The 20,367-nt window shown below is 33.0% G+C and overlaps 1 protein-coding gene and 5 non-coding genes across 6 annotated transcripts; 1 reads left to right on the top strand and 5 right to left on the bottom strand.

The window, feature by feature from the left end:
• Positions 1–8,431: 8,431 nt before the first annotated feature.
• LOC136231696 (small nucleolar RNA snoR97) lies at positions 8,432–8,536 on the bottom strand. Its single transcript, XR_010690065.1, has one exon. It is a non-coding gene; the product is annotated as a small nucleolar RNA snoR97 (small nucleolar RNA).
• Positions 8,537–8,617: 81 nt separating this feature from the next.
• Positions 8,618–8,733, bottom strand: LOC136231678 (small nucleolar RNA Z278). The gene has a single exon (XR_010690048.1). It is a non-coding gene; the product is annotated as a small nucleolar RNA Z278 (small nucleolar RNA).
• Positions 8,734–8,935: 202 nt separating this feature from the next.
• LOC136231669 (small nucleolar RNA Z223) lies at positions 8,936–9,027 on the bottom strand. The gene has a single exon (XR_010690039.1). It is a non-coding gene; the product is annotated as a small nucleolar RNA Z223 (small nucleolar RNA).
• An 88-nt stretch (positions 9,028–9,115) lies between these two features.
• Positions 9,116–9,203, bottom strand: LOC136231714 (small nucleolar RNA U36a). The gene has a single exon (XR_010690082.1). It is a non-coding gene; the product is annotated as a small nucleolar RNA U36a (small nucleolar RNA).
• A 272-nt stretch (positions 9,204–9,475) lies between these two features.
• Positions 9,476–9,621, bottom strand: LOC136231726 (small nucleolar RNA snoR134). Its single transcript, XR_010690093.1, has one exon. It is a non-coding gene; the product is annotated as a small nucleolar RNA snoR134 (small nucleolar RNA).
• A 2,007-nt stretch (positions 9,622–11,628) lies between these two features.
• LOC136230969 (uncharacterized) lies at positions 11,629–14,969 on the top strand. The gene is made up of 2 exons (XM_066020193.1): positions 11,629–12,007; positions 14,100–14,969. Exons 1-2 carry the CDS (start codon positions 11,668–11,670, stop codon positions 14,798–14,800), a joined length of 1,041 nt encoding a protein of 346 aa, XP_065876265.1. The 5' UTR covers positions 11,629–11,667; the 3' UTR covers positions 14,801–14,969.
• Positions 14,970–20,367: the final 5,398 nt, after the last annotated feature.

A 20,367-nucleotide genomic window follows, 5' to 3' on the forward strand; every position in this document is an offset into this window, starting at 1 on the left:
TTTTTACAATTTATTATATTTTTTAATCAACTATTTCGATGAAAAATAATTACAAAAATAATTGATATTATTTTTTTAAAAAAATTTATAGATGAATTGAATAAGAAAAGAATTAAATTAATTGGTTGATGAATAGAAATAATAATTTATTTGAAATATATAAAAGTTTTATGACAAGTGGAACCGAATAAAAAAATAATATGAATGTAATGGAAAAAGTAATACAATTAGATTTTATTAAAAAATGTGAGTTTTTTTTTATGAAATTAGATAAAAAAAAAACTCGCCCATTGTGGATACTCCAATGATATGTAATTTTAGCGCGTTACTTTTGATGATTTGAAAGTACAAAATTTTATTACTTTGCAATAGAGATTCTCTTAGAGCATCCCTAATGGGGGTAAAAAGATTGTAACTTTGAGCCCAAAAGTTGTAACCAACCACTATGGCATATGTCACCAAAAATAGTTTGTAACTTAAATTGTTTACAACTGATTATCTTTCTTCCGATTTTAAAATCCCAAAACCATTTGCACTGCCCATTACGCACAGTGGCGTCTGATTGGCTGCATCAGGCGCGTGTCTGACACGCGCCAGACACAGCGCGTCAGACGCCTGTGTTTGTGTCTTGGGCAGTGATAAAGTGGGAATCATCCCATACTTCTACGAACCCATCCCTGATCCCATTCTTTATTTTTATATTTCACCTATATATCTATATACCTGCAATATTTCACCTTTATTTTTTTATTTATTTCAGGGAGCAAAAGTTAATTCCATTTAAAGTTCCACAATGCCAATTCCAAAATTCCAACGGTAATATTACCGTTTGATGAAAAAATTTCTAAAAAATCCTTATTGTTTTTTTTTTTAACAATCAACAGCTATATATTTGAAATTTGTAAAATTAAACTATAAAAGTAACATAAATCTTCATTTCTTCTTACAAAAAAATTCTACTCTCCCTAACTTTTTCTTTCTTTTATCTTAGTTATCAATGGATAACAATTCTGATTATTTTAGCCAATATTATTCTCAAGTTCCAAATACCCAAAGTTCCGAAACGCAAAATTCTCAGTCACCGAATCCAAACACGCCAACTGAAAGGTCTCCTATTAGACCAATTCCACGACCATTTTATGATCCGTACATGCATTATCCTCCAAACCCCCAAAACTTATTTAGTCCCGAATTCCCTCACCCGTATATGAATATACCGGGAAATTATCAAGGGAGGCCGATGTATTACCCCCGTGGGTCTTTTCCTAATGATCCGTATATGAGTCAAGTTCCAATTAATGTCGAAGCTACAAAGACGGGTTCGGTTGATGAGTGCGTTGAAGTAACGGAACAACAAGCACAAGTCGTTGGCGGGTCAACAACGAGGTTCAAGTGGACTAATACACTTGAAAAAAAATTATGTACTAGTTGGTTGACAATTGCAAACGATGCAATTGTGGGTACGGATCAACGGATTGGGGATTTTTGGAAGAGGATTACCAACCACTACAATATTTACAAGCCCGAAGGTCTTTCTTTAATAAAGGAGAATACGGCTTCAACAAAGTTTTATAAAATGAGTAAAACAATTAGTGATTTTGTTGGGTGTTATTCCGACATTGTCCAATTGAAACCGAGCGGACATTCGGATTCACAAATTATTGAAAAGGCCGAAGAATTGTATGTCCAAAGGCATGGCTCTAATTTTCCATTTCTTCACTGTTGGCAGATAATGAAAGACGAACCCAAATGGCTCGCCTTTACAGAAAAACACAACGACGGAAATTCTACAAAAAGAACGAAGCTTTCATCCACGGGAGAATACAGTTCAACTAAGGAATCAATGAACGATGTACAATCATTTCCTCAACGTCCAATAGGACAAAAGACCGCTAAAAAAGCTGCTAAAGGAAAACAAAAGGCGGGTGCATCTTCGAACTTGGTAGAAAAGGAATTTTTTATGGAATTACAAAAGGAAAAAATTAGAATTAACCAACTATTAGCAGATCAATGGGTAACATTTCTTCATGATCAAACCGAAGAGATTAGAGCCAAAGATTTCGATTTTCTTGAAAAAGATACGTCGAATATGGATCCAACAATGAAGGAACAACACGAGAAAATGTGCGCATATATTTTATCCAAATATGATTGTTTAAAATAATTTCTATTTTATTTGTAATTTAGTTGTTAATTTATTACGTTTACAATTTAGTATTATGTTTGTAATTTAGTTGTTAGTTTAGTATGCAAGTTTGTATTTTTATCAAGTAAGTTTATAGTATTTAGTATTATTTAGTAGTAGTATTTAGTCATTTTTTTCCAAAACATGGTACATACATTAAATTTCGCCCAACATATTAAATATAGTCAAAACAATATAGTATTCCATTAAATTAAACTAAACTCAACCAACATGTAAATATAGTTAAACAAACACATTAATGACAACCAAGATATTTACTGCATTCAAACAAAGACATTAATTTCAACCAACATATTTACTACATTCAACAAATCCCATTAAATTCAACCAACATATTTACTACATTCAACCATCAAACTTTTTCTATATATTCAATTAGATGTTTTCAGATTTAGACCACAACATTTTACCAAAAAAAAAGAAAAATGTCAAATTCAGATCGTAATAATTTTTACCAAGCGAGAGTAGATGCTATTAGAAATATGTGGGACGAAACAGATGAGCAAATGGAACGTGAGTTCTTGCAACAAATAGAAGAACCATCCGCACCACCGCGACGTAGAAAATATGTGGATCGAAAACGTGAAGAAGGTGCAGAACGTTTATATAAAGATTACTTTGCTGACGAACCCGTATACAATGACAACTTTTTTCGAAGAAGGTTTCGCATAAGTAGACCGTTGTTCCTACGTATTGTGGAGGCCTTAGGGAATCACACAGTATATTTCCAACAGAGAGTTGATGCAATAAAGAAGAAAGGATTTACTCCACTTCAAAAATGCACAGCGGCGCTTCGCATGCTTGCCTATGGAGAAGCCGCTGATCGTAAATATGAGTACATTAGAATTGCTGAGTGTACAACATTTGAATGTCTTGAAAAATTTGGTCGTGCTATTTTCGAGGTGTTCGGAGCAGTCTATATGCGGAAGCCTAATGCTGCTGATGTTCATCACTTATTTCAAATGCACGAGGAAACCCATGAGTTCCCTGAGATGCTTGGAAGTCTTGATTGCATGCATAGAGCTTGGAAAAATTATCCTATTGGGTGGAAAGGACAATACACTAGAGGCGATCATGGGGTTCCAACAATCATGCTTGAAGCAGTCGCTTCACAGGATCTATGGATTTGGCATGCGTTTTTTGGTGTTGCTGGATCGAACAACGACCTAAATGTCTTAAACAGATCACACTTATTTCGTGACAAATTACAAGGAGTAGCCCCAGAAGAGCAATACACTGTCAACAACAAATTATACAAGATGAGATACTACCTGACAGATGGTATATATCCCGACTGGGCTGCATTTGTGAAAAACTTTCCACATACGGTTGAACCTAAGAAAATAACTTTCAAACAGAAGCACGAGAGTGCAAGAAAGGATGTTGAACGAGCATTTGGAGTACTACAAGCCCGCTTTGCAATTGTTCATGGACCAGCTAAGTTTTGGGACCAAAGTAAATTGCATGATATTATGGAAGCTTATATTATACTGCATAACATGATTGTCGAAGATGAGCGACACCTCTACTCTATAACTTATCCTGTAGAAGTATATGAACCAATTGGTATTAAAGACCTTCGACAAGGACATGCTCCTGATTTTACGACTTACCTCGCACGGGATTTATAACTCCGTAGTAGAGTCACCCATATGAATCTAAAACTCGGTCTAGTTGAACATATATGGCAATATTTCGGAATCACCGACCTTAATGCATGATTCTCGTAAAAAAAATATGTTATTTTGTCGTATATAACTCGTATTTTAATCAATTAATAAGACTTATTCCAAAAGTGTTTGTTTTTTGATAAATAATTAGGCACATAATAATTATTTGTTTATTTAATTTTATTAAAATAATATTACGTACTAAATTAATTATTATATTGGATAAATATTTTGATTGTATTAATAATTAGTATTGGATTAATTATATTATTGGGTAAAAAATTATTAATTGTACATTAAGTTAGTAAAATATGAAGTATTTTATGACAAGTGTGATCCACTAAAAATTGAAGTAAATATGTAATTTTGGGGGTGTTATTTGTGCTGATGTGGAGGCTCAAAGTTACAAACTTTGTAACCAATGACTAAAGTTGCTCTTAGAGCATCAGCAGTGGCCGCCTCACTTTCTTTGCATTATATAAAAAAAACCCACATTTTTCAAAAAAATCTAATACACTCAACTACCTCTCTATTAAACCAATTTGTATCACTTTTTATGTAGGACCCACTTGTCATAAAATTCTTACACATTTCAAATAAATTATTATTTTTTCCCACTAAACAATTAATCTAATTATTTCATCATTCAATCTAAATAATTCCATTAATCTATAAATTGGTTAAAAAAATAAATATCAATTATATCTATAATTATTTTGAACCGAAATAGTTAATTAACAAATATAATTAATTGCAAAAATAAAATATATCACAAACGATATTTTTTTTTATTGAAATGAAACACGAGAATACGAAACGGAATAAAATACAAGATTTAAAAACGAGAAAATTACATTAAAAGCACGAAAAAATGGGCGATAAAAAACAATGACATTAGAACACGCAACATATTAAGCAACTGAACCGCTAGGTCTTTGGTTGAGATCTCTCGTTCCATGACGTCGCCATATATGCTTAACTAGATCATCAGTTAGCACGGTATGTGTCGCTCTATTGCAAATTGCCAACTCCTGTCTAACTAAGTTTTCGAAAACAATCGGAGGGTTTCCTCGTGCAACGCCCTCAAGATCTTCCGCTTCAAATATTTCAGGAGGATAATCCCTACAATACGCGTTTCGCTCATCTTCAACAATCATATTATATAGTATAATGCAAGCTTCCATTATATCATGAAGTTTTCTTTCTTCCCACAGCCTGGCAGGTCCACAAACAATGTTAAAACGGGCCTGAAGTACACCGAAAGCCCGTTCCACATCCTTCCTAGCAGAGTTATGCATTGTCGTGAATAGAATTTGTTTCGGATTAATAGCATGTGGAAAGTTTTTCACAAATGTAGCCCATTCTGAATATATGTCATCAACGAGGTAGTACCCCATGTTATACATCTTACCATTAACCATGAGATAGTGGTTGATGCAATAATTCATGAAGATAGCACATGGAATGTGGTTTTTACTTTATGTGTTGGTGTATTAAATAATGTGGTTTTTAGTTTATATGTTGGTGTATTAAAATAATTTGGTTTTTAGTTTATATGTTGTTATACTAGAATACAATTAAAAATAATACAATTAAAAGAGATGCTACCATTAAAAACTAATAATATAGTAAAAAAAATACAATTAAAAAAAATACAATTAAAAAAAATACAATTAAAAAAATACAGTGCAAGCTAACACGATTAAGGGAATAAATCTGGGTATTTCTTCATGACGTAAGAGCACATAATATCATATCTTTTTTTCTGCTCTTCATTCATTCCGTCTGAACCCTTATTGATAAAATCAAAATCTCATTGTATCTCAACAATGTCATTTTGCCGTGACACTTCCTTTGCCGATAGCATTTTTTCTTGATGCATTTTTTCAACACGAGATATATCATCACTGATGGCGGACGATGTTGCCTTTTGTTTGCCTTTGTCATTAGCCACCGCCTTCGCCGCCTTAATTCCTGGTGGTCGTTCACGTTTCTCTTCCGTTTCGACAACCTCATCACCTCCAACGGTTCCCCCATTCGACAGAATATAGTTCCGCCATTTAGCTTCATTGCATAAAACCCGCCAACAATGGATATAGGTGAATGCCGTGTTCCACTTCGCTCGGTATAGAGATCGAGCATGTTCAACGCGTTCATTATCCCCTTTCCCACTTAATTGCAAATTCTGCACTTTCGTAAATGAACCAACAAATCTATTGGTTTCTCTACTAATTCGTAAAAATTTATTCTTACCCTTAGCACCTGTGAGTGCTTCCGAATTTCTAGGCCTCCCTTCGTTGAACATGTTGTTTATTCGAGTCTAGAATTGTCTTTCCTTATGAGCCGAACCAACAACATTGTCTATAGAAATTGATAAAAAAAACATTTACATAATAAGTCTTCTAGTTCATGCGTCCATTTTATACTGTTTTTGCTTCTTTTTTGGCTCGGTAACAGGTTCACCGAGAAGTGATTCGTTAATCTCTTCTTCTTCATCGTCGTCGTCGTCTTCATCGTCAAGATCGACAACATCCCGATTTGGCGAGTCAAGATTTGGCGACTCTGATCCGAAAAATGAACTTCTTGAACTGTTGAATGAAAGATACGGATCAATATAACTCGAATTCTAGAGGTGATAGTTCATCGGCTGACTATCGTTATATTGAGTCATATTGACGTAATGAACATCGGAATGGTAGAAGTTTTGAGGGTTTGGTACAAAATTACCGTAATTTTGAGGAAATCCGGGTTGCGAAAATCTCCTCATGAGAGATATTTGCATATTCGAAGTATTTCGGTTTGGAATTTGGAAAAGATTATGATGTTGCGAATCAGAATAACGATTTTTCTCCGAGGATTTTTTCTTGCCTTGACATCGATCCATACTTCTAAAGGAAAGGATTTAGGTGAATTTGTTTATTGTATAAAGAATGTAAAGATATAGTATGTAGGTATGTTTTTGGTTGTGTAAATTTATTGGGTTATAAAGAAATTTTTCAAAACTAACCGTTTATTAGCGTTATATATATTTATATATATTTAATTCAATTTTTTTTTTCAAAGAGCCGTTGCATAAATAAACACTAATTAATTGCAATTGTTTTATACAGGTCTAGCAGAATTCAATGTTTGAGAGAAGGGTATGTCTGCTTTTTTGGCTTTAGTATTTAATTTATTCCACCGCTTCACCCACCACTTTTCATTAAAAAAAAGTAAAATAATAATGTGGATATGTATGTGCTGAAACACGCCTCTCTCACGCATGTATTACACTGGCGCGCTCTCAGCCACAGATTTCAGCGTGTTTAACAATCTCCTTTTGCTTCCAATAATTTTCTTCCGCATCACAAAAATGAGACAATTTGTCTCTCTCTTCAATTGATACAAGCAGCTGCAGTGGTAAGAGCAACTCTAGTGGACAACTTCAATTGATACAAGCAGCTGCAGTGGTAAGAGCAACTCTAGTGGACAAATATTGGTTGTGTTTTCAGATGAAAAGAAGTAAATAACTATTAGACATGTTCACAAAAATAGTTTGTTAACACAATTGGGAGTGTACTTCTGTCAGTTGGGAGAAAATATGAATAAAAACTGATGCAGCTGGTTTGTGGAGCACGCAGCCTTGGAAATGGTACAATCTGGCGCGTGTGTATTACACACCAAATTAAGTGCAGTGGTTGCCAATCTTGTGTATTTGCAAAGTAATATTTTATTTTTAAACAGTATAAAATTTGTGTAAATAGTCAAACAGTTATAGAGGTATTTTAGTGGGTTGTTAACAATGGGAGGTGTTTTTGCACATGTGGCACCAAAAGATGCATCCACCACTAATGATGCTCTAAGAGACAACCAATGGTATCACTTTTCTCAAAGTGAGGTAGGACTATATCTTTCCTAGGAATTCAGTGTGCACTAAATCCGAGAGGGAAAGCCCTAAATAGCATATTATATACAAATCACATCAGATCCAATCCCAAAACAGGAGACAATTTTAAACTACCTTAGAAAGAAAGGAAATTAAGTTAGAAGACGTAAAACTAACACATCATTTTATGAGTTTTACCAATCACCAATCATAGTTGCATAAACTCATTATAAGTAGATACTGATTATATCACAGGATTAGTTGAACAACTGAAAAAATTCCAACGATTAATTTTTGTTTAAATAACAAAAATAAAATACAGAATGGATATATAGCAAATTTCACATTAAAATAATACTGAATGAACTTAATTTTATTACTAATTTTTAATTTAAAACTGTTTATTTTTAATTGTTCTTTTCATTATAAAAAGCTTATGTATTGTTCTTCAATTACAAAGGAAAATTCTAACATTTATCCCTCGGTTTTTCGCCTAATTCCACCTGGTACATGAAATTGTAAGCATGGTTCCTCAACCTGGCAAAGGGAGCATCCATTTTTTTATAATGTACATTTTCAGATTACTAAATTTTTCTTCACCGGGATATCAAATTAGGTGGGAAAACTGTTTTATCGAATCCTAATCGAGATTAAAAGAGCAAATCAAACAGATAATTTTATAAATCGAAAACATTTAGTGCTGTTATTTAACTCCAATCTCCTGGGGTATAGAGCAAGAAGCTGATGACAACACATAATTTCTGAGTTTTTCAGACCCAGATTCCATTTCAAAGGATACAAGGGTATAGTTAAAACTCAAAACAACATAAACAAAGATCAGATCATTTCAACAAAACACATATATAAAAACAAAATGCCTCAGCCAAATCCATAATGTCATTGTAATGTAGTTTCTGCCAAGTAGGTTCTCCCTGACAAGCAGGGTCTCAGCTCCACTACACCTACAAAAATCGGATTGTTTCTTCATTGGCTTTTCTAGATAACATCCCTAATCAGACATTAAACCCGATATTACATACCTAATTGACACTAGGTAACACAATCGTTCATCCCAACTAAGAGGTCTAATCAATTTACAAAAACACCTAATTGACTCTAGGAAACACAATCATTCATCTCAACTATGAGTTTTGATGAGGATATTGACACTAAAAATAAATTGTTCAATTTGAGAAAAAGCTCAGACATGAAACAGCTCTATCGATCATGAATTTTCTGAAGCAGAACTGGCATTAAAGCTGTAAAACTAATCATCACTGCCATTTTCAATCTACGAAACTAGATTAGAAATTCAATATCTAAAACAAATAAAAATGAAGTAATTATTTTAGAAACTAGACAGAATTGATAAATTGGCTCATATCAAGAAATTCAACCATATATTCTTTTTTCTGCTTCATTGATTACTCTCAGAAGCGCGGATAATAATTAATCATCGCCAATTATAGATTTAACAACAGACACCGCAAATTTCAAATCACTGCATCAACAATTAGATTCAAACGAGGAAAAAGTTCGAGCTTAAAAACTGTAGCGGATGATTTTGGAGAGAGAACTATGGAAGAAGAAAACCTCCACGTTAACACCGCAGAAATTCACTGTTTGCCTACATGACTAGCTTTATTTCCCACAAAATTAATCGAAAACAAGCTAAAGGTGTGGAGAGGCAAGATTCAAAACTACAGATCAATAAACCCTAGAACTGGGTGAAAGAGATTTTGCCGTTGATTTGACACAGATCAGCCGGTGGAATAGAAAAGGCTAAACTGCAACACTAAACGGCAATAATCTAGCACGAGTTTTGGGGCTTTCATCGTCATTGCAGTATATATCAGAGAAGCCCGGGAGAACCCGTGCAGAAACAACTAGCAATAAAACGACGAAAGATTTCCGATTAGCTCACCTGAATTATAGATCTGAGAAGCGGCTGCGCTTTGAATGATGAATAGCAGGGATGCTCTTGTGTTTATATAGAGTTATTAAAGCCCTAAAACCCTAGCAGGCGATGGCGGTCGAAGTCGAAAAACTCCCTAGTTCAAATGGGCTGCCCGGGTGCCCGACCCACATGGCACACGCGAATACGACGTCGTACAAAAACGAGTTTTGAATCTGTTGAAAGGAAAAAACATTTTGAGTCCCTAGTTTTTCTCTTCTTTTAAAGTGAGTGAGTTAGGTGTTTGGTAGGATAACCTGGCCTTAGATCGATCTTGGACAATGAAAACTGTGTTAGATCCGATCTAAGTCCGCTAAAGCCAATTTATTTTTTAGACAACAAAAACTGAGGAAAAGCAACAATTTGCAATTACAAGGCCACATGCTTCTGATGCCAAGATTAAAGTTCAAAATGCTATATTAAATAGGGTTAAATATATGAATATCATAATTGAGTACAAAATTACAACTAAGTCATATCACCAAACTTAATTCTTAATATGTCATTATTTTCTATATATTATGATTTTATACCATAATTTAAGAATTCTAGACTCCAATTCATAAATTATAAATCCTAGAAAATATATTATAGACTTCTAATTTATAAATTCTAATCCTTAAAATATATTAAAAGTACTAATTTTACTAGTTTAACCTAAAACAAAATTATGAATTGACATACTTGTAAATAGTTTTTGAAAGATGAATTTCTGTGTAATTTTCCCTATTGGCCAAATAATCTGATTGACACTGAACTTGGAAATGTCTTGTATATTCTCATTATTTGATCAAATGCAAGGTTCTGACATATATTCTCATTTTTTACATCTCACCTTTGTTAATAAAGGTAATAAAAGTACCATTATTACTTAAAAACATGACTTGAACCTTCTATGTTGTTATAAACATATTAAATGGCCGTCCAACATGATTTTAGTGAACTTTTTAAATGGTTAATGTTAACATATTAATCCAAAAATAATATAAAATATTTAAAAATAGTATCATATCTTTCTATGTTTGTAAAAATCAACATTAATATAAGTATATAGTAAAATTACATATGATCTGAAAATACAATATGATACTAATACGATTATAATATGAAAGTTTTTAAGTCGAATTTGAATTATCTCATTTTAACATGGTCTTAAAAATGAGACGACACTAACCCAACTCTGCCAAGTGGAGATAAAAAAAATGCCTAATGCTTCTCCAGCCCCCTTAACTTGTCCAAATTAGTTATTTTACCCCCTTAACTCATTGAATGTCCTATTTACCCCCTTAACTTCATAAAAGTGGTATTTATCACCCACTTAACTTGTCCATTTATCCTCCCAACTTATAGAATGTTCTATTTACCTCCTTAACTTCATAAAAGTGGTATTTTCACTCTTAAATTGATAACTTTTTTTAAACGTTAAACTTATATTTATGTTATTTTGTAAGTAGAACATAAATTGATACTTTCCTAAAAATCATATGCCTATTTTGGTACATTATCCCTACATATAATGTATTTAACCTGTTTATATTAATGTTCTTGTTATTTGTATTTTTTATTCGTTTTTTCTCTTTTCAACTTTTTTGAGTACTATAAAGGGATAAGAAATACCATTTTTATAAAGTTAAGAGAGTAAATAAAATCATAAGTGGTGAGAAATATCACTTTTATGGAGTTAAAGGGTAAATAGGATATTCGATGAGTTGAGAATGGATAAAATGACAAATTTGGATAAGTTAAGGGGGTGAGAAATACCATTTTTATGGAGTTAAGGGGGGTAAATAGAACATTCGATGAGTTGGAGGGGTAAAATAACCAATTTGGACAAGTTAAGGGGGCTGGAGAAACATTAAGCCAAAAAAAAAAAAAAAAACAGCACTACAATTGTTCGTTTTTGGTTAGTGATGTCGTTTAGATACGAACACTTCATGCCCGGCTGCCTCAGAACAACTCTAATTCCATAGCCATGTCGATGCCAATCGCCACTCTCTCTCCACCCACCTTCAAATTCCCATCAATTTCTCGTCTCGCCCTCCGAAATCGCAATCAAACCATTTCATTTTGCCCTCCGCAGCTTAAAAACGAAACATTAAACCCCAAACTCACCCAGAAAGGATTTGGGATTTTCTACTCTAGAAAACTAGGGTTTTGCCTGAATGCAGCAGAGGATGGAAAAGGAGTGGGCGATAATAATGTTGAAGATGATGCTGAAAGGTTAGCTCGGGGAGATAGTACTATGCCTGATAGGTTCAGGTACTTGACCGAAGAAGCTCCTGATCCTCCGATTAGATGGCCATGGTTTGTGGGTAGGTTTTTCTTTTTCAATTTTATGGTATCAATTCGTGAAATTGTGTGTTCTTATGATTGGTGAAATTTGGGAGTTCAAATTTGGTGGATGTGCTCTTGTTATTGCTAGAGTTTAGTGCTTTGCATGATATTGGGGGAAATTTGATAGGGATTAGATTTGAATGGGTGACAATGTGGGGTTATGTTAAAATCCTGTTATTTTATTCCATATGATTACATACAATGTTGTGCAGAAACTCTTCTTCAATAGTGTTTCGTGTCCGTTTTTCAGTTTCTTCCCTGTTTCCATTTCGGTTTCCCAGCTATATTTTGTTTAGAAACAATGTCTCCTGGTGTCTGTTTCAGTTTCCGTTTCGGTGCAACATAGTTCACATATGCTATAAATGCAATAAAAAATGATAAATGTGTGCATGAGTTCTTGTTATTGCTAAAGTTTAGTGTTTTACATGATATTGGGGGAAGTTTGATAGGGATTGGATTTGAATCATCAATGAAATTGCTGAAGAGGGGTGACAATTTCAGGTTGTCGTGTCAAAATGCTGTTATGTTATCTATAGGTTCCATGTAATTACATATGCTATAGAGTATAAATGCAATAAAAATGATAATTGTGCGAATGGTGTTGTGTCAGTCAAGTTGTCTCTATAGATCGATATTGTTATCTGTGTCATAAATTGCCACGTCTAGCTGAAGGCTGTGTTGCACGAACACTACTGTTTAGTAGTATTTCTGCATTTTGATTTTCGTGTCTGCTTTTGTTTGAAGGCTATTTTATGAAGGTTATGCTTTAGGAATAATGTTTCCCAGTGTTCGTTTCCATGTCGGTCTCCATTTATGTGTCCGTTCAACATAGGCTGAAGGTATACTGCATACGCTACATATGGCAAAGAATAGCTTGTTCTGCGTGTTTACCTTCCGTTGAAGATGCTGTAATTTATGTGAATGTACAATTGTGCATTTTCTGCTGTAGCACTTCATTTTTACACTATTTACCTACATCTTGGCTTACTGAAATTCCCAATATTTCAATCTAATGTTCAAAATAATATCTTGCAATTTTCTCAATTTGTTTATTGATGATTCAGATACTTGAGGCTTTATATATCATGACCCTGTATTTGATCAAATAATTCGATTGCCCCCGTGAACTTTAGAGATGTCTTATTAGTCTCCTGAACTTGCTTAAATTTACATGATTAATCCTCTTAGTCCTACTCAGTAGAGCAAAGTGGAGATGTGGATAAGTTGAAGCACATATCACTTTAAGCAAGTTCATGGGGTTAATAGGTCATTTTAAGCAAGTTTCAGGGCCAATATGCCAGTTTAAGTAAATTTAGAGGGCGAATGAAACATCTCCAAAGTTCAGAGGCAAAATAGAGAGGCTCCTGATGTATTAAGCCGGTATTTAATTTAGCATTTAGAACTTCAATTATGACATCAGAGGCATGTGGCTTTGTAATTGCAAATAGTTATTGTAGCATCATCTGAAATCTTTTCATGGTCGAAAATGCACATATCCATGGAAATGCTTGCTTAATACTGTTAATCAATTCAAGAGCCTTGTTAAGTAGAACTGTCAATTTCTGACATGACACGATTTATGGAGACAATCCGCATAAGCAACCCGTTTGACGCGATTATCATTTTTGTTGCATCTACCTCATATACTATGTTGCACGAACACTTCTAGTTAGTAGCGTTTCCGCATGCCTGTGTCCATGTCCGTTTTCATTTGAAGGCTATTTTATGATGGTTATGTTTTAGAAATAAGGTTTCCTGTGTCCGTGCAACATAGCTCATATATAATCACATGAAATATATAGATCTCATAACTCGATTATGACACGATAACCGGTTTTGACACCCCTGTTGTTAGTCAACGGTTCTGTTTTCATTATCTTGAAATGCATTTGCTATTATATTAGTTTCATATGATATATTATTTGGTTTTTCAGCTTCTGATAACATTTGTTAGGGCTATGATAGACTGATAAAAAACATAAGAAATGAATTTTTTCTTGTTCGTTTGAAAGAATTATACTTTCGGTGAATTTTGTCAGAAATTCGTCTAATTTCGAATTAACATTGCAGCATTAGGCTTCCTTTTGTATGCTTGGCGAGCCGTCTTCTACGAGCTAGGCAACTGGAAAAAGGCAGCACTTGCAGTTGTTAGTTTCGTGGGATACCTTCTGAAACTTTTATTGGCAATCATATTCCATTTCATCGGAGATCCGATCACTTCTACAATCAGATCCGTAGAGACTCTGATTTACGCAGTCCAATCGTACTATTCATGGATAATCCATTATGCTGCTATACCAGAACTATCAACAATAATCGTGTTTGCATCAATAATTCTTGCCATCGGCGAAGCTGCAGTTCCAAACTCCATTTCAAGCCAACGCTATCTTCTCACAGTATCTGGCCTAATTGGCTATGCAGCAGTAGCAAACTACATCTCTGAACCGGGATTCTGGACTCTTCTTTTCGGTTTGTATGGTTTCTCACGGTTAATTAAAAGGCGAGATGATGTTACGTCTGCTCTCCCTGCTGCTGCTGTACTTGCTGCCATTGGAGAACCCTGGATTAGAGTTGTGGTTATTTTTTCTTATCTAACTCTAGCTATAACACACTATTCAAGGAAGCTTTCCGAAGGGAATACGGAAGAAGTTGAAGGTGTAACAACAGATCAGAGAGTTCCGGTACCGTTGTTATGTGCAGGTTTAGCTATTGGAATTCGTTTGGCTGCGAATTGGGCTGGGTATCGGCACTTGACATGGATGATAACGTAGGAGTTTCGAGTTGCGTTTTCGTGTTTTCTGGTGTTTGTTGGCACTTTTTGGTAGGGGTTTTTTTTCGGGTTTTAGAAGTTGTACATTACAAAATATGGTCATTTAGGTTGGTGCTGTTTGAATGCATTGTTCATTGCTTTTTTTGAATCTAGATTGGTAGTTAATTGTATTCAACATGTAGAATAATAATAAGGGTTAAGGTGCAAAAATACCCCTAATGTTTTAGGTCAGGAACAATTTTACCCGTAACGTCTAAAATGGTACAATTACCCCTTACTTTGAAAGCCAAGAGCAATTTTACCCTTAACGTTGATAAATTGGGTCAATTTCAGATACTATTATAAAAGATAGATATTTTTGTTCCTTATTCTGCACTAATTGTATAACAATTCGCTCTAAAAAAGATTTCATGTTTTTTATAATTTAATAACAAAATTGATGATTAATATTTATAAATTTAGTGGATTTTTTTGATTTTTTTTGTCTAATTCGTACAAAAAAACAGTATTTTTATTTTTTATTTTTTTCACATCCCAGCATATATTTATGATTTGTTACCGATAAAATGACGCACATTGAAGTGTAGATGACAAGATTCATTACTGAGAAAACAATTTGATGAATTATTTTTGAAATTGACACAATTTATCAATGTTTGGGGTAAAATTGCTCATGGCTTCTAATTTTAGGAGTAAAATTGCTCCTTACCCACAACGTTGGATATTTTTACACTTTAATCCTAATAATAATACAGGGCACTTTTGAGGTCTTATTGATTTTTAATGTTTAAGTGGTTTTTTTTCCCAAACTGTTTTTGCTTTTTAATTGGGTTAATACATCGTTTGCTTGCCGTCGAGTGACAACCTACCTTTCTGTCTCATAACTTGCCTACCTCTCTACTAAGGAAGGCTTTGGTCCATTTTTTGATCTTATGGAAGGCTTTGGTCCATTGAATTGCATTGTCCGTGCATTCGAAATCTGAAGAAAAAGCAAGCTTTCATTCATTGAATTTGAAATTCAATTGGTTGACCTTGGTTTCTGAACTTTTAAAATATCCAATAGCCAACGTACGTAAAATTTTCAGTTAGTTTCATGAATTTATGTAAAAGGTAATCAATTAATCATCCGATAAGTAATTTAAATGTGAAAAATATATTACAAACACCTTAAAAAAGGTAAAATGATCAAGGTCGGGGTATGCGGTTCTAATATTAGATGGGCATGATATCGGTTGCTACATCTCACTACTCTTACTATACATTAACAAAAGAGCAAAAAAAAAAAAAAAAAATCCAAAATCACAAATATTAACCTATTTGAGTTATTTGTTCCAAATAAGCAAGTTGGAGGTAAGTTGTAACATTTTGAAGTTCAGACCAGTTGCAGTTTTTGGACAACTTGATGAAGCTGCAAATGTATTAAGCGGATGTTTGTTTCAGCTTTTCGAAAGAGCGTTTAACATTTCACTCATAACCGTATGAAATATAGTGTTTGGTTAGGTTTATATAATCGCATCATTTTATATTTTTTCCAAAAATTGCGGCGTTTTAGAGCTTTCCACGAAAAGCTCCTTTTTTTGAGCTTTTCACAAATAGATATTTATAGTTATTTGTTATTGACAAAATTATCCTTTTTATTTCCATAAAAAAATATGTTTTTTCTTTAACATTATTTTTATTTCTGTAACATAATTACTGAAAGAATAGAGTTTTGTTGCGTTCAATAATTTTTTTATTTCTTTTATTTAGATTATTCTTTTATTAATTTTGTAATATATTTTTTATTTTATAATTTATTTATTGATTAACTTAAAACATGTCTATATTAGACATTTTAAATACTAATAGCAACAGTTCAATACAATTTTACCAAACACTAATTATTAAACAGCTAATAACAAAAACTTGCGATAACGTTTACAACTAACATCAATGTTGTTAATTAATTGGAATATAGTTTGAAATTAATATAAGATCTATCAAACAGTTCCATGACATGGTATCAGAGCTTCTTAGACCAAACCGTCAAGGGTTCGAATACTGACAACCAGGAGCGGATACAAGGGGTATGGAGGGGCCCGACCCCTCCGACCGTCGAAACCACTATGACTAGGGGTAGTTTTGGCCCTCCTTCTCTACAAAATTTAAGGCTTTGGTGGTTCCAGTCCCCCTGTCTCTAAGAAATTTTGATGGGGTGTTGAATTAGCACCCAAAATTCGCTCAAGTCCTATTCGGCCCTTTCTTAAATCTAAAATTCTAATGTTTTTTTGGCTTATTATGATCTCTCTAAATCCAAAATTGTAAATGGTAAAATTGCTCCTACTGTAAATGTTATGGGTATTTTTGCACTTTATCCCTATTTGAATTGTAAAATCACTTCAAAAAAAAAAGTGATCTATTACGACGCTAAAATTTATTAAGATTTAACGACGCTTTTCGGTGTCTCTAAATGTTTATCCACGCTTTTCAAAACATGTCACAAATGTCATTAAATCGTGTGTTATTAATTTTAACGACACATAAAACATTGTGTGGGTAAATTTTTTCTAACGACATACTGCATATAAGCGTCGTCATATTTCAAACCGAACTATATAATTATTATGATTTGATAGAAGAGTGTAAATAGAAGCCATGCATATGTATTAGATTAATTGAAAATCACAACACAACATACAACTTTTATTCTCAATCTCAGGCCAAAAGATAATTGGCCTCACACAAGCCAAAGAAAAGAGAGACAGAAAAAGAAAGCATCACACACAGAATCACACACATTATTATCTTTTTGAATTAATTTTCAAGAACTTTGTAGAAGTTCATTATCTTGTCTGCATTAGCATTGATTTCAGCTCCATCAAGTTCACAATTAGTCTTTGGAACATATTTGAAGCAGCTCTCGATAATGGAACCTCCATTAGAGGAAGCTTCAACTTTGACCACAACTGTTATTTTTTCAAGTTTGTCGGACCATGGATCTGCTTCAATTATAGTGTACCCAATCGTAAAGTTTGCCTTATCTATTGCTTCTGCTTTTGTTTTAACATACTTGAATTCGTGATCTGCATCAATCGTATGCATGTACGGTCAGATATTAATATAACATCTATATCAGCAGGGAACAAATGATTAGTTGGTTGCGAGGCTGATTTTACACATGTATGATTAATTTTTTTGGGGTAAATTACACCCATGGCTACTGAACTTTATCCATTTAATATTATGGTCACTGAACTTCAATTCTTAACAGTATGACCTCTAAGCTTTACACTTTTTAACACCGGTTGCCACTCAACGCCTCAAAACGATCATTGACGGACTAAAAATAAAAAAATTGAAGCGTTAATGATATTCTAAGGAACTTTAATTCTTGAAAATTTTCGTTTTGAGGTCATTTATGTGTTGTTTTGTTAGGAGAGAGTGAATTTTCAGAAAGAGAAAACTCTAAAAAAATGTGAGTTTGGAAATAAAAAATATGATTTCATGGTAAATGTCGTTCTGAGTAACTTTAATTCTTGAATATTTTCATTTTGAGGTCGTTAATGGTCATTTTGAGGAGTTAGTCAAAATTGAATGGTCACCGGTGTAAAAAGTGTAAAGTTCACTGGCCATACCGTTAAGAATTGAAGTTCAGTGACCATAATGTTAAAATGGATATAGTTAAGTGGCCATGAGTGTAATTTACCCAATTTTTTTGTATGTAAAAAATTGTGTCTAATTAAAAAATTGGATTTAGGGATGCCTAATATGAAAAAAAAAAAAAAAAATTAGAAATTTAAATTTAAAAAGGGTTTAACATGCTAAAAAATTTAGAAATTTATGCTAACAAAAATTTAGAAATTTAGATTTAAGAAGGGTCTAATATGCCAAAAATATTAGGAATTTAGAAGGGTCTAACTTTTGACCGTTCTTGGATCAATTTTAGGGCTGCTAATTCAGCATCCCATCAAAATTCTTTAGAGACAAATGGGATTGGAACCACCTCAGATTGTGAGTAATTAAATAAACCTCAATGGGTTAATTTTATATTAATCATATAACAATCCTCAATCAAAAGTTTTAGGAATGTCCAATTTATCAAATATCCAATCAACGTTTAATCGAATCATCAATTTAATACCCTATCACATCAAATTTTGTGGTCATGGTGGTTCCGACGATCGGAAGGGTCTAGGTCCTCGGGCCCTTTCCTATATTCACCCCTGTCTAAGATTAGACATTAATTATCAGTTTAAACTTTTAGTTTAAACGAATTCATGACATGATATCAAATCTTTTTAGACCAAACCGTTGAGGGTTCAAATCCTGTCAATCTCAATCTCATTATATAAGTGGAATTAAAAACACATAGTAACTTGAGCATATGTTATATATCCTGCAAGTCAAGAAACATTTGTTTATAGAATGGGTCAGAGATTAATATAAAATCTATTTAACTATTAGCTTTAACTTTTAGTTCAAACGGATGACATATACATCATTAGTTTTAGGAACTTTTGAATTAAGTAATTTAATTACCTGGATGAGTAGCAAAAGTAGCCTTCTTGATGGTTCCAGGTCCACCATTTCCTTCATGGGTCTCAACGCTGGCATTGGTTTTCAGGGCAGAAAATGTTAAACATAGTAACTTGGGGGACTGAAGTGGTAATTTCCCTCTCAATAGTCACAACCCCCATATTTGATTATATATTTAGCTAAAGAATTGATTTATGAATGTTTTTGAGATGAGGAAATGCAAAAATTGAAGGCAGCTATTTATAGAATTAATTCAGCTGTAATATATAATAGGTAAAAAGTATCATTAGACTCCTGATCTTTTTTTTTTTTTCATTGAGTCCTTGATCTTTTATTTGGATACATTAACCCCATGATCATTTATTTTTTGTCTCATTAAGCCCTTGATGACCTAAAAAAGTAATTTTGAATATAAAATTCGGTTAACATACTGTTATTCATTGCATATGTATTCGAAATTTGTATTTTTTCACTGTTTGAAAGCAATTTTGGATTCGTACTGTGGTTATAGGAAAACTGTAAAAAATAATTTTTTTAATAATTTCAAATACAGATGAAATTAATAACGTATTTTTAACAGAATTAGATGTTTATAACATATTAATTTGGTCATAAAGGACTTAATGAGACTATAAATAAATGATCATGGACCTAATGTGTTCAAATAAATGATCAGGGGTTTAATGAACCAAAAATAAAAAAACCAGGGGCCTAATAATGCTTTTTGCCCATATTATAACCAAAAATAAAAAAACCAGGGGCCTAATGATGCTTTTTGCCCATATAATATAATAGGGTAAATAATTATAAGGTCTTTATGTTTTTACTTAACACGTTAGTAAGTCCATAATATTATTATAAGGTCCTTAAGTTTTATTTTAATCAATTCTTTTGTCCTTCCATTTATTTTTGTAAATGAAAGTTCAAAATTGCCCCTAATTAACATAAATTTTTTTATCTTTTAGTTTCAAATTTAATCTATTTTAATAAAGTTTTTGAACTACATATGCACCGAAATTAATATACTTGAAAAAAAGTATTATTAATTTTTTT

The sequence above is a fragment of the Euphorbia lathyris genome, chromosome 5 (genome assembly GCF_963576675.1).
Source record: "Euphorbia lathyris chromosome 5, ddEupLath1.1, whole genome shotgun sequence".
Classification (NCBI taxonomy): domain Eukaryota; kingdom Viridiplantae; phylum Streptophyta; class Magnoliopsida; order Malpighiales; family Euphorbiaceae; genus Euphorbia; species Euphorbia lathyris.